Source organism: Hydra vulgaris, chromosome 03 (genome assembly GCF_038396675.1).
Source record: "Hydra vulgaris chromosome 03, alternate assembly HydraT2T_AEP".
Taxonomy (NCBI): Eukaryota; Metazoa; Cnidaria; class Hydrozoa; order Anthoathecata; family Hydridae; genus Hydra; species Hydra vulgaris.
The window spans coordinates 56,130,917-56,146,074 of record NC_088922.1 but is presented as its reverse complement, the minus strand read 5'-3'; the positions used below and the strand labels follow the sequence as shown (position 1 = coordinate 56,146,074).

The window sequence follows — 15,158 nt, the reverse complement described above, 5'->3', positions numbered from 1 at the left end:
AACTTTGATAATAAATTATATATATATGACACGCAAATGAATTGAATTCAAATGAAAATAAATACATTTTAAACATGGCTTACTATATAACAGGCCTTTCCAACGCGCGGCTTGCGTAAAAAACTGGAGGCAAGATAGTTTTATATTTGAAAAACTAACAAGCAATTTTACAAAATAAATACGGGGGTGGTTTTTTTTGGTAACAATAATAATTATAAAACAATAATAAATAATTATTATAAAATTAACAAATTAATTTTTATTTAAAATTTTTTTAAATAAAATTAATTTAAGTTGAATATATATATATACATAAGGTAATATTTGCATAAAATTTACAATAACCAAACACCCGTAATTATTTTAACTAACTTCTAAATTTAAAAAAAAAAAGTTAGTTAAGAGGTGAAGGATTAAGCAAAGGATTTAATTTAGTATTTAAAAAATGGTTCGTCGATGTTGTGTAACAAATTGCAATGGCAATTATAATCCTCAGAATAGAGTTAAAACATTTAGACTTCCAAGAAACATTGAAGAACGAAAACGTTGGATTGTTATAATACCAAGAGATAATGTTCCTGATACTAATAACACCGTAGTATGTGAAAGACATTGGCCCAAAAATTATACAACTGTTACTGATTATGGAAAGCTGAGACCTCGTGATGCTCCGTCAGTATTTGATTGTATAAAGCCAAGCTTATATCCTACTGTACCCATGCCACTTAGAAAAACATCAAAAAGTCTTAATAGTGTTCGCTGGCAAGAAAAGGACAAGTTAGCAATATTTAATTCACAAGAAAAAATAGAAAGTATTAATGTTTTATATGAAAAGTTAAAAACTAATGAATTTAATTTTGCTATTATTAATTATTTATGCAATGATATATTATATATTCAGTCTTCAGACTTTTTAAAGGAAAGTGCTGTTGCTAGATTTCTACTCTGTATATATAAAGATCTCACTTTTGAAGCATTTCATTGTGGAGTTAAAATTAGTGTTATGACTTTATCATCTAACCGAGTTTATATTATGAACAAATTTTCTCATATTTAAGAAGCATTAAGATTTTTAAATTGTTGTGAAATAACACCCAAAAAAGAAGTTGTATAACAACAAATTTTGTCAATGAATAAAACATGTATTAGGGAAAAAAAGTATCCAATTGAAACAATTGTGCGAGCATTTGAGTATTTTTCTCTTTCACAATCAGCCTACAATCGCATCAGAGAAGATTTTGAACTTCCGAGTTTACGTACTTTAGGAAGAATTACATCTAAATGTAAATCTTTAGAGGATACCACTTATATCAGACATATTTTCTCTAATCTTAGAGATGATAGACAAAAAACGTGCATTTTACTTCTTGATGAGGTTTATGTTAAACCAATGTTGCAGTATCATGGTGGCATAGTATTTGGTACATCAGTTAACAAACTTCATCTGTTAGCAAACACAGTACTGAGCTTTTTGGTTGTAACATTGTTTAATGGACCAAAATTTGTTTACAAAATATTACCAGTCAGAGAACTTGATGCTGAGTTTCTTTTTGAACAGACAACCCTGATTCTTGATGCAATTAAAAATAATGGGGGCAATGTTGTTGCTATTGTCTGTGATAGTAACAGAGTCAATCAGAAGTTTTATAACTTTTTTGAAAAAAAAGAAGCATGGTGTACTAAAGACAATATTTTTCTTTTATTTGATTATGTTCATTTATTAAAAAGTATAGGTAATAACTGGATCACAGAAAAAACTCAAGAACTTGAATTTTATATTGATGGAGAAAAAAAAATAGCACGGTGGGTTGATATTATTAATTTGTACAAGCTTGAAATGAAAAACATTGTTAAAATGTCTCAATTAATAGAAGTTTCTGTTTATCCAAAGCCAATTGAAAGACAAAAAGTTATCACTTGTCTGCAAGTGTTTTGCGATGAAACATTGTCAGCATTAAAAAGTCATCCAGATCTGCATGAAAATGAAGGGACAATTATTTTCATTACTAAAGTAGTTGAATTTTGGAAAATTTGTAATGTTCACAGTCCTTATGCAGACATTTGTTTGAAAGATTCTAATCGAGCTTCTATTGCTTCTGCTAATGATGACAATTTAAGCAAAGTTTCTGCAATGGGTGATTTTGCAATACAAATGAAAAAAATAGAAAAAGGAAAAAGAGTCAAATTACTAACAAGAGACACTGCTAATTGTTTACCTCAGACCTGTTATGGTTTGGTTCAGTTGTCAAAATATCTTTTAGATACAACTCATCAGTATGTACTATTAGGCAACTTTACTACAGATCCATTAGAAAAGCTCTTTGGAAAATTAAGACAAGGCTCAGGAGGAACTTATTTTATTTCCGTTCAACAAGTTCTTGAAAAAGTAACTATATACCGTACAAAGTTGCTATTAAAGTTTGAGAAAGTTCAGATGTGTTAGCCATCTAGGTTCAGATCACTCTTGTCCAAAATGTAAATTTTTACCAAGCGAGGGTATTTGCAACGTTATTGACAATTTACCTGCTCTGTGTGATTCATTGACTGTTGATATTAAAATGTCATTAGTTTATATTGCTGGGTACATTATTCATGAAGATGAAAATCCAGATGACACCTTTTATTTCTATGAAGCGTATAGAAATTTTGTAAAGGACATAAATCGAGGAGGTTTAACAATTCCTGGTGACAAAGTTTGTCAATGGGCAACTTACTGTTACATTCTTTTTTATGAAGTATATAATGACACTTGTCGGTCATCACTGTGTAACCTCCTTATGATGCTATCAGAATTTTATTCATTAGGTATGCAAAGACATCATGGATTAACAATGACAAATATTTTATTTAATAATTATTGTCGATTCTATTCACCTCGTTCCCACAAGGAGCCAAAGCAGAAGTTGATAAAACTCAGCGCAAAGTAAAATTTTTGAAATGTTTTTAAGAAAAACTGTAAAATAGTGTTTAATAAAATATCTAAAAAGCTTGTATTTACTTTTTATTCTCTAAGGATTTTATCTCTTTTTTTCTCAAAAATTTATTTTTAATACTTAAAAAACCCATTAATAAATTTTGTGGTAAATGCTAATATTAAATTATAGCAAAATATAAATCTATATATACTAAATTGTTTAAACATAATTAGTTTTAGATATATTTAAGTTAATTTAAAATTTTTATAAATGTTATTCATTAGTTATATTACAATGTTAGTTATAAACAAAATTAAAAAAAAAAAAAGAATAATAAATTTCATTTTTTATAAGTTACTTTTAGTAGATATCATACAAATATTATATTCATGCGAAAATCACCTAACTGAAAATGTAAACTACTGCATAGTAATATTTTTAATCTTGCCTCAATTACAGGCCTTGTTACGAGATTTCGCTGCGTAGCGAAAACGCGTAACGCATTTTTAAGTAACTTAACTCAGCAAATATATTTTGAATCGTTAGAAGTTATATTGCGTCACTAGCGTCTTTACAAGTACCGCATTGTAATTAGGCCAGGAAAGTATTGCTGATGGAATTGGTATCAAACCTTATTAAATTGGAAGAATGAACAATTTCCTTGATGTCATTCCAGTTTGTCTGAAACCGTTTGAATATGCCTTCTGCAGGCATATTCAAACGATTTATATATGCCTTCTGCAGGCAAGCTCTAATAAAATAGATTCCTGTCTTTGACTGAACCCAATATTGGTTCCTGAATGTCTTCCAGTATTTGAGGCAGTTATGTCAAAGTACAGTCCCATCACATCGTCACGTATTCTATAATCTTCCAGTACATTATACAAAGCTTCATACTGAGCAGCTCCAGTCCCATGCTCCATTGCTGGAATTCCAAGAAGCTTAATGTCTCCATCAATATTAGCTGAAACAGCAAACCTGTCTCTTTTTTCTTTTTTCCCATTAGTAATATCTTCCATAATTTTTCCATCAAAGTGAGCTATTATATAAAGTGCTTTCTCAGCAGCTTTTTTAACCCCTATTTTGAGCTTTGCAACGTTTTGCTGGATGGTTTTCTTTTGTGCCCGCCAAATAGTAGATTGAGACAGTAAAAAGTCTTCAACATCTCCATCTGAACTAACAACCAAATTTGTACACACATGCAGCAAATCTCTGGACGAAATATTTTTGGAAATTGAAGTCATAGCAATATCTTTTACAAAATCCTTGGCTGTTGCGTGTCATTACTTGGTCTTGGCTGATCAAAATCAAACAAACAATCTGAGTCTATGCTGGTATTTACATCACTGGTTTCTGAGGAAAACTGAAGCTCTGTAGTAAAATCATCTCTCTGAGAAAACTGTTTAACACTGTATACTAACTGTGGATGTTTCAATCTTCTTTGTTCTCTCTTCTTAATTCTCCGGTTATAAAGTTTGTCTTTTTTACTCAGAGTCATTTTACGACCGGTCTTTTGATCTCTCAAAAATTTCATATCAGTACAATACGATTCCTTATTAAGACAAGGCTTCTTTAGAATATCTTGGATATTTGGTTTAGCAATCCAGAAAACCTTCTTTCCTTTTTTTTTTGAAATCTTGTCTAGCTTTTCCTGCTTCTTTTGAGTTCTTACACTTACTTTTCTTTAAATTCTCCCAGCTGTTGATCAGATCAGTGATATGATTCCTTTAATAATATATATTATCCAAATTTTGTGGTGTGTTTATGGTAACCTGTCCCTTTAATATGAATTAAATTTTGTTTGGCCTACCTTATAAATGGGTCAGTGAGTATCAAATCCTTGTATCCTCCGTCTATCCATGGTTTCTTAACTGCGAACATAATGCAGTTTTCAGGACAGCTACCAAGACTGCATATATAACAATGTTAAGCCAACATTGAGGTACATATTATACAATATTGCACCAATGTTGCTTGCTACTAGGGAACTTAATTAAAACTCTTCCTCTTATTTCTTGTAGTCTGGACACTCTTTAATAATAATATTGCAACAATAACAATGGTAAAGAACAATATTTTCCATTGTTAAATACCTCATTGTAACTCATTGCAAAGACTAAAAAGTAGAAATTAATATATAGCAAAAACATTTTCTAATTAATATAATCTTTTCTATACTAAAAAGCGGAAAGTAAACTTTTTAATTTAAGTTTTATAGCTCAGAAACTAAAGATTGACAGGTCTACACAAGAAACAGACCTGTCAATCTTTAGTTTACTGAACTATAAAGTTTAAATTATAAAGTTTAAATTTTTTGTACAAAAAAGTTGTATTAATTACCAAATGTTTTTGCTATATTTTATTTTCTACTAAAAAGAGACTTTTAAATAAAATAAAATAAAAATATTTAATGAATTTTCTTTTTTTTTAAGATATGGCAGGTTCTGCATCCTAAATTTTCTGTTCATTAAGGTCTTCTATTGAGCAGTGGGATTCGGATCCTTCAGAGTCACTAGCTTTCCTTATAATGTTCAGTAGCCCAGATTAAATTTTTGGTTTTGGTTTTGAGTCATTGATGATTATGCATCACGTTTTTGATTTGCAAGTTCTAAATTGTACTTGGTCAATTGTTAATTCTGTTTTTATAAGGTGCGCAGACCCTTGTTTTGTTTATAAGATTTTTTAATTTAAAAAATTTTTAATTAACAAAAAAAATTTGTTGTATAGACTCATAGTTTTGTGTATTGAATTTTTTTTTTTTTTTGAATTCTGAAAAAGTTTTAGGTCTATTCACAGGAGTCAAAGTGTCAAAAAGTGACCACAATTTGATTCCTGTACAATCAAATTTTCAAATTTGTTAGATATTAGAACTATTTCTAATTGATTTTGTTTAATAAAATGGTTTTAATAGTTAAAAAATCTGTCTTGTTTATTAAAATGTGTATATATATATATATATATATATATATATATATATATATATATATATATATATATATATATATATATATATATATATATATATATATATATATATATATATACAGTCAATATACATATATATAATTTGCCGACCATAATCTGTGTGATGTAGGCATCAGCATAAAAAATGTAAAACAAAGATTTGACCATAAAACATAAAAACAAGGTCAGTTTTTTGCCGAGATTAAACACTTCTAGGTCAGCAGTTAGACCAATAATTCTAACGGTTTTATACACACACACACCCATATATATATATATATATATATATATATATATATGTATGTATATATATATATGTAAATTATGTTAATGTATTTTACAAATAGAGTGCTCAATGTTCTTAAAGAACAGAGCAATAATAAATTAGTAAAAATCAGGAAGAGTTCTCTTCCTTATGATTCAGCAATGGTGAAACTTCAAGTCGAAGATAAAAGTTAGATAAGTGTTTTTTACTAATTTATATATATATATATATATATATATATATATATATATATATATATATATATATATATATATATATATATATATATATATATAACAAAATAACAGGGTATAATAAAACTAAAAGAAAAAAAAAAAGATGAACTGCCATTTGCTTTTTAGTGAAGAGCTCCAAGCAGATTTCAAAATGGAATTTGAACTTTATTACACGGTTATAACAGCAAATGAAAGATATGGCTCCAAAGTGCCATCCAAAAGCACCCTTATTGTAAAAAAACGTGCGGTTCAATTTAATGCTCCAAAGTTTGCATTAGCTGGTCATACACAATTATCTGTAGATGATATCAAACAAGGAGTTATATCTAAAGATCTTCTAATAGGTGAATAAAATTTATAATAGTAAAATAAATAATATTGTTTTATAATACTACAATTTACTTTGTTGTTTTAATGTGTCAGGCAGTAAAGGAGCAAGTGGAGTGGCAGTATTAGGAGATGCTTCTGAATTTCCAGCACATCCACTAGAATTGTGGGGGCAATTTTGCTGTCAATTAGCTGCTGTTCCTTTATGTATGCGTGAGGAGATATTTCTTGGAAGTTGTTTTGTTGCAAAGGTAATTTTTATGTTTATTAATTCTGTTTTAAATTACTTTGTTATCAAAATTTTATACTTTATTTGAACATATATATATACATATATATATAAATATATATATATAAACATTTTTAATATTTTATAAAAAAAAATTTTTCTAAATTTTTTTTTTAATTCTTTTATTAAATAGATGGACAATGAGTTCATTGAGTGGTATGTTGTATTGTATCAGTGTGAATTAAGTTGCTGGTGTAATCAAAATACATATTCTAAAAGTAGTAAACCTGTTGATGCTATTAAACTTACTCAGGTAATTAACAAAAAATAAACTTAAAGTTAACACTGAAAGTTGAAGATTACTTTTTGTCTAAAGTATTTATTTTCCATTAGAACACAGAAATAACTAAAGATTGTTTGACAATCCATATCAAGTCACAAGCTGCTCAACGATCATTTAGGTTTTCTGATGAGAGTATTTGCTCAAAGTATCTTACCACTTTAGAAAACTGTTTACTAAATCTCCAAGTGTGGAAATTAGCTTGTGAAGAAGTAATGGTTATTCCACAAAGCAAAAAAAATAGAATATCTATACCATCAAAAGTTTCTTTCTATGATCAAATTGTTATCGAAGCTCCTTCTCCAGGTTAGTTTCTTTAGGTTCAATATTGCTGGTTGTTTTTTTTGTTACCATGGTTTCTAAGGTTTAACTACTTAATACTTTACACTGTTCAATAAATTTTTTCATCAAGTTTTAAGATAAGATTTAATAATTTACATTCTAAATTCAAAAATAAAAATAAAATATATCAATTGGCTCTAGTTTTCACAAAAAGGACTATGCTCTAGCTATTACAGAAAGGACTGCGTTGCTTTTTTTTTTCATTATTTTTTCCTACTGCATGTATGTTGTTTGATACACATGTGAAAAAACAAGATAACATTTGACAGAAGACTTAAAAAACTGTAACAGTCAGAAAAACATGAAAGTATGAGAGAATTCCAAAGAAATGATATTTAAAGGGAAAAACTAATTAGAAGTGTTTTGGTTTTTTTACTGTATTTGTCTCCCCAGGGCCAGTGGGCCAATACAGTTGTTGAGGTTACGCAACTTTATTTGTTTTTAAAATAGTTAATTCAACCCTCTAAATTCCAAAACACAAGCGTTCAAAAACAAGGCTGTTGTGCAGTGAAGCAAGTTAAGCGCAATAGTACTAGGGTTAGTAGTGTGCATCAAACTTAGACTTTTATACTTACAAAGCTTGCGCTTTACCACTACCACATAATATCATTATCTTTCACATAATCTTATTACATCATCTTACCACATAATATTATTATCTTTCACATCTTATTACATCATCTACCACATAATATTATTATCTACCATATAATATCATTATCTACCACATGATATCAATATCTTGAAAATACCTTGCTAAATGGTGAGTTATGTAAGGTTGAGTTTTAGTTGGTAGAAAAAGAGATAATAGCTTGCTAGCAACTTTATGTGATGCAAATTTTTGAATAGTTTTTTTGTATGATTTATATGAGAATCAAAAAAAACATCAAGTAGAAGTTTCAAGTTTATCAATATTATATTAACATTATTGTGATAATTGTTAGCAGTAACAATTGAATTTTATTTGGGTCCAATACTCTCAAGCTATTGCTGTCACAGAAGAAAGATCTCATTCAATCTTTGCTGGTTGTTTCAACTGATGACTTTTTATCAAGACTATAGTATACATCTTGACATAAAGATGACACTTGTTTAAGTTGTTAAAGTATGTATTATTGTCAAGTAGAGTTACTTAAGAGATTAGAATATCAGGAAGATTGTTAATACAGGTGAAAAATAACATAAAATCTTTATAATTGATGCCAAAATTTATATACACCATATAAATTTTGGCATCAATTTATATGGTGTATATGGAATGTTTATGTTTGATGGACAGCCACAAGGATGCATCCTTGTGGCTGTCCATCAAACATAAACATTCCATATACACCATATAAATTGATGCCAAAATTTAAAAGCATTTTGTAAGTTAGAAAAAATAACCTTTGCATCATTGGTTTCTTCCAATGCACAATAGAACTTTTCTGTTATTATGGTTAACAAGTCAGAGAATTAAATCCATATTGATTTGCAGAGAGTAAGTTGCTTAACTCATGATGAATTGTTTAAAGTTTGTTAAACATTTAAAGACCTTGCTAAAAATAGCAAAGCATAGTCAAAGAACCTAATTTAATGACTAATTTAATAACTTAAATTTGTCTCACAAAGAGCAAGTAGGTTTGACTATTTTTGCAAAGGGTAAGGTTTTATGTATTAAAAATTACTTTAAAAACAGAAACATTTGCAAAACATAGGTCAAAACAAATTGGTAGCAATTGGTTGTTTTATTTCTAGTTATTATAGTCATTATTTAAATTTTTAGAGAGATTTAAAAAAAAAAATCAAGTTACCTCAAAACAATTGGCTTGCAAATTTAGAGCACTAACATGAACACCATTAAAGTGCAACATGGCACTGTTAAGTTCTAGTAAATTTACAGCTATTAATCGGATCACCCTTTCTAAGAACTACAACAGTGTTTGGGAAACCCTATCAGATGGCTTCAAAGCCATTACAAAAAACATTAGAGGTGTACCTGTATTAGGAGATAAAAGAAAGTTTCGCATTTCTACTATCACAGGGCAAGAGCTCATGTGTTGAGATAAGAAAATATAGTGCCCATCATCATTGCTAGGAAACAAGTATTTTAAGTCAGATTCGATTATTCAACTAATGGAAGTATTATAAGTCAGATAAGTGATACTGATTTTGACTTGCCTGACCTTAAACATCAGGAACTATATTAAATACCAGGAACTGAAATATTATGAACTAGATAAAATAGCAGTAACTAAATGTCAGAACTCTTAATTAGTATCGGGAAATACATAAAATATTTGGAATTTTATAAAATATGAGTAGCTATATAAAACATTAGGTACAAAACACCAAAAACTACTTAAAATATCAGTAATAATATGAAATACCACATACAACATTTGTAATTATAAAAAATACCAGGAACTGTACAAAACACTAGAAATTAGATTAGACAACAAGGACAATGTTAAATATTCTGAAATATATGAAATACCAGAAACCATAAAATATTGGGAACTACAAAAAGTACTAGAAACTACATGCAAAACCAAGAATTGCTAACTATCAAGAACTATATCAAATATCAGGAACTATGTAAAACATTAGGAGTAAAAATATTAGAATAAATTTCAAATATTTTTTCAAAGAGATGAATTGAAACATAAAAATTTTTATTGTCATCCACAGAGCTAGAACTAAATTTACCAATAAAACCAGGGTAGCTCTTTACTTTTCTAAAACTCTAGCAAATATGATTTGGCAATAGAGTCATTTTTTATATAAAAATTGAGATTAAATTATGCAAAATTTAATTAAAATTATGCAAATTTATACTAAAAGTCTGTTTTGATTTAGAAAAGTTATGTCACAAAATTTTAGTAACTTCATAAAATGGAATCTATTACACAGCAACTAAAAAGTTTCAGTATTTGTTTTTATCCGGCTTTCCTGTTTTTTATGGCTTACTTTATTCGTGTAATGAAGAACTTTCTTATAATAGTTTATTAGTAATCACCAAGCCCTTGATGGAAGCAATCCTGATACTCATCAATAAGTACAGATAAAGCGATTGGTATAAGATTATCTATCAAGGTTAGTACAGGATACTTATATGTTTATTTCCTGGCTGCAATCTTTCCTGTATTATACAGTCTCTTGATATAGTACATTTTCTTTATACAGCTATCCTATTTAATTTAAAAAGAAAATTTTTGTAATGGGAATGTCTCTGATAACACTTAAGAGTATCTGGTTGTAACAGATAGCCAAATTCAATTTTATTCTCAATAACATCCAGTTATTAAAAGTTTTATTTAAAAGTTATTTAAACAAAACAATCCCTCTAAATTAAAAACAATTTGTATTTCCTATGTAAAACAGATAATCAATTGGTCCATCATTGTTAAACTTTACTTAACAATCATGTTGAAAATTTCATTTGAAAATGTATAAAGAGAAAAGAAAAACTAAAACAAACTTTCAGTTACTTAAACATTTTGTTTTGCACCTGAAAGTTCAAAATATAGTGTGATAATTGTACAAAAAAAGTGTCAAATAGTAAAAAAGTTTCACTTTTTTTAAGAAATTTCTATCAAAAAGATATGGAATATAAATGATAAAAAAATCAAAGCAAATCCATAAAAAAAAGTCATGCATCTTTAGATAACCAATCTTTTAGTTTGATAAGATTGGATGGATTGTTGGATTGGATTGGATAAATGGATTGGATGTTTGATTGCATTGGATGGATTAGCTTGATTGGATTGATGGGTTAATAGGTTTTGTTACTTATTTAAAACCTAAGTACTTAGTTTCAAAAACGTTTTTTTCTTACCATTTTTTAAGATACTATTTTTAAGATTGCCATTTTTCTTACTATTTGTCAATTGTATAATGAAGTTAAAAAAAAAAGAAGTAAAGTCATAGCTGAATCAAATTACATATTAATTACATAAGATATTTGAACTTATATTTTATCACATTTTAAAGTCTAAACATAATTATTAATAGTTGTACTTGCATTTCTCAGAAACACGCACGTGAATTGAGCAATTACTATATTTTTTTAACATTGCTTAAATGACACTGTTGTACTATTTAGTTAGAAGTTGCTTCCTTATTTCATACCAGGTATTTCTACTATCTGGGCTAGCTAGCATATCTAGGATATCTCTAATATTTGTTATTGTTTGTTTGTACTAATCATTATGTGGAAAGAGTTAAAGGGCTATATTATTTATAGCCTTTGCAATCCTTCATTTTTGTACTACAAAAGTAAATTCACTGTTTCATTGAAGTTATTTGTTTTAATTATATTAGTCTAATCTATAACTAAATATACCAGCAAAAAAAAAAATGACTGTAAATAACAGCATAAGCCATTGCTTATGCTGTTATGCAACATCTACAGTCATTACTGTAGATGTTGATTTATAATTAAATATACTGCCATAAAATAATGACTTCATATGTTGTCTAACTTATAAAACAACAGTTATTTTAACTCATGAAGGTTGAGACTTGCATTTAAAATATTACCACTAAATTTCTATTAGCTGTAGTTAGACATAATTTTGACTGTTGTGTTAGCAGCCTAGCAGTTATTTGAAACATTTATTGTCTTTATAAAATGATTGCTTATATCAGGAAAACTAAAGTTGATAATTTTTTTTTATTTGTTATTGTTTTTTTGTTTCTGAAACTTTATTTATTTCTATTTTTTTCAATGCATTTTTTATAAGTTAAATTTAATAGAGATTATGTGCATCTTTTATTCTATAATAGACTTGAATAGATCAAACAGCTTTGATTTGAATAGATCAAGTAGTTTTGCTTCAACATCTTCTGATAATAAGGTATGTTTTTTACTCATGAAAAATTATATATATATATATATATATATATATATATATATATATATATATATATATATATATATATATATATATATATATATATATATATATATATATATTAGGACACAGAAGTTCTTGAAAGCAAGGTTTTATCGCACTCTGAAGATTTGGCCCAAAATATCACTGATGTTCATAATGAATCAAACTTGTCAAACAACAGTGATCATGATATTGAAAAAAATGATGAAGTGTTTACTACACAACCTTTAACAGATATGGTAAAAACAGAAACAAAAAGTTCTATAACAAGTGATCTTTCTGAGAGCAGCTCATCTAATCTAACCCATAGTTTATCTAGTGATGAATTGTCTCACAGTGCATCTAGTATTGAAACATGCAGTTTTACGGAAACTTTTAAATGTACTGAAAGTTTAATAGATGTGTTCAAAGAATCTAGTAGCATTTTTCCAAGTGAAAACTCTGATATAAATAAAAACTCTAAAGTTACTACAGCTAATTCTAATTCTTTTAGTTGTGACTCTACTGCCCCAAACAGTACCCAAACTGTCTCTGATTGTTGTATTCAAGAATCTAATAGTAATGATGCAGTCGTTACAGGACTCCACCATTTAGATTATTTTCAAAACTTAACTCTTAAAAATCAGAATTATATTGAAAATACTGAGTTGAAGTACTCAAATGAATTTGTAAACAATTCCAATTTCATAAAAGATCAAAATTCTGAAAACTCAAATTTATCAGAATCTACTCTATCTAATCTTGTTGACTCCAATAATCTTGTTACAGATTATGTGTGCTATAATCTTTCAGATGCAAGATCCGAGGCTGTTGTTGAGCTTGATAATGGTTGTACTGAAACACAAAATCTTTTAACAAAAGAATCCGAATCAAATGCTAATTGTGGTGATTATGGTCATACTGAATCTAGTAATAACAAAATATTTGATGATAATGCATATAAAAATAAAGAAATATGTGATAATAATGAATCTAATGATTCTAAAAGAGAACTTTTTTATAACTCTGATGCTGAAACAATACCACCATCCTCTGATAGTTATATAATGCCTAAAGAAAATCTGACTGATAAAGTTAATACATGTCAATATAAGGAAAATCTAATACAACCTGATGAAATTGATACTTTTCAATCTAAAGAAAATGCAACACAGTCCAACACAGACAGTTTTTATTCTGAAAAAAATTCAGTACAACCTGATCAAATAGATTATTTTCAATCTAAAGAAGCTATATTACAGCCTAATGAAGTTGATGCTTTTCAGTTTAAACAAAATGCAAGATTGTCCGATGAAGTTAATGAAGTTAGTGAAACTAAACAAATTAATATATTATCTTTTAAAGAAGATGACATAGTAGTTCAATCGGAAAATATTGATAATAGCACTACTTGTCCATCACAGTTGGTAGAAGAGAGGTTAAACATTTCTTCTATTGATAAAATATGTATTAATGACGTTGATAACGATATTAATGTAATGAATGGTTTCAATAAAATTGCAGTGTCTTGTAATGAAAATTCTCCTGAAAATGAAGCTTTTCTGTTGAATCTTCCTAAAGATGATACTCAACCAACTATTGCCAATAATAATGAGATATGTCATTTGTGTTCGGAAAAAGTACCCAATTTAGAAACTTTTCATGAAAAACATGATAATGCTGTAGCAGAAATTTCATTTGTTGGCTGCAGCAAAGGTTCAGAATGTTGATTACAATATTCATTTGCAAAAATTAGTTTAGGAGTATATATGATCAAATGAAGTTTTACTAATGCTGTGCAATATTATAATTACTTCAAAACGAAAACGAACAATGATGAAAAAGTGATGTGATGAAAATATGAAAATCAAAACTAAACAGCAAAACATGTTACAACACACCAGCTGACAATGTGAACGTTATATTTAATATATACTATCAATATATACATATTATATACATCTAAATATCAGATTTATGTACAAATCGTGTATGTGCTATGTTGTTAATTTATTTGTGTAAATGTTTTTTTGAGTTTTTAGGTTTTATCGAAATTTCCTTAAAAAATTAATAATTTTTTAAGGAAATAAGCGTAATATTTTTTTTTTGTCAAGTTTTATTTTAAATCTATTTTTTTAATTCTTTGTTGTGCTGATTAACATTGATAAATGCTTTTAATTTTTCTAAAATATTTTATGATTTTAAATAAGAATCTTGATATTTAATTTCAATTATTTTTTCGAAATGTATATATTTTTATTTTATGTTTTTTTTTTTTTTAAATATTATGTAAAAATACAGATTATATTGTAAAATTAGTTAAATCAGTAGCTTATGCATGATTTTTGTTTGGGGTTGACTTTTTCAACAGCACTTGGTTTTCAACCCTGAAAACTGCAATAGTTTTTTAACTTTAGTAAAAAATAACATTTTATTTCTCGTTTACTAATATTCTAATATAACGTTAAATTTTAATAACGTTAAATCATAAGTTTAAACATTTTGTATTTGAAATGGGAGACGAATCTCAAATTTTTGTCCCATTTTTTATCCAATATCCTTGTCTGCGTAAACTACTGAGTGCGATTGGTATTAAGATAAAATACGATACGTAGTCGAGAGATATGAATTGTTTAAATTTTATATATATATATATATGTGTGTGTATATATATATATATATAT

At 27.5% G+C, this 15,158-nt stretch overlaps 1 protein-coding gene across 1 annotated transcript in view; it reads left to right on the top strand.

Moving 5' to 3' along the window:
* LOC101241558 (protein PFC0760c) overlaps nucleotides 1–14,809 on the top strand; it is a 30,115-nt gene extending 15,306 nt beyond the window's left edge. The window contains exons 6-11 of the mRNA XM_065793749.1: nucleotides 6,507–6,724; nucleotides 6,804–6,958; nucleotides 7,130–7,249; nucleotides 7,330–7,582; nucleotides 12,386–12,456; nucleotides 12,579–14,809. Of these exons, the coding sequence (XP_065649821.1) occupies nucleotides 6,507–6,724; nucleotides 6,804–6,958; nucleotides 7,130–7,249; nucleotides 7,330–7,582; nucleotides 12,386–12,456; nucleotides 12,579–14,204 (2,443 nt within the window). The 3' untranslated portion in view covers nucleotides 14,205–14,809. The remainder of the gene's footprint in view (nucleotides 1–6,506; nucleotides 6,725–6,803; nucleotides 6,959–7,129; nucleotides 7,250–7,329; nucleotides 7,583–12,385; nucleotides 12,457–12,578) is intronic.
* The last annotated feature ends 349 nt before the right edge of the window (nucleotides 14,810–15,158 follow it).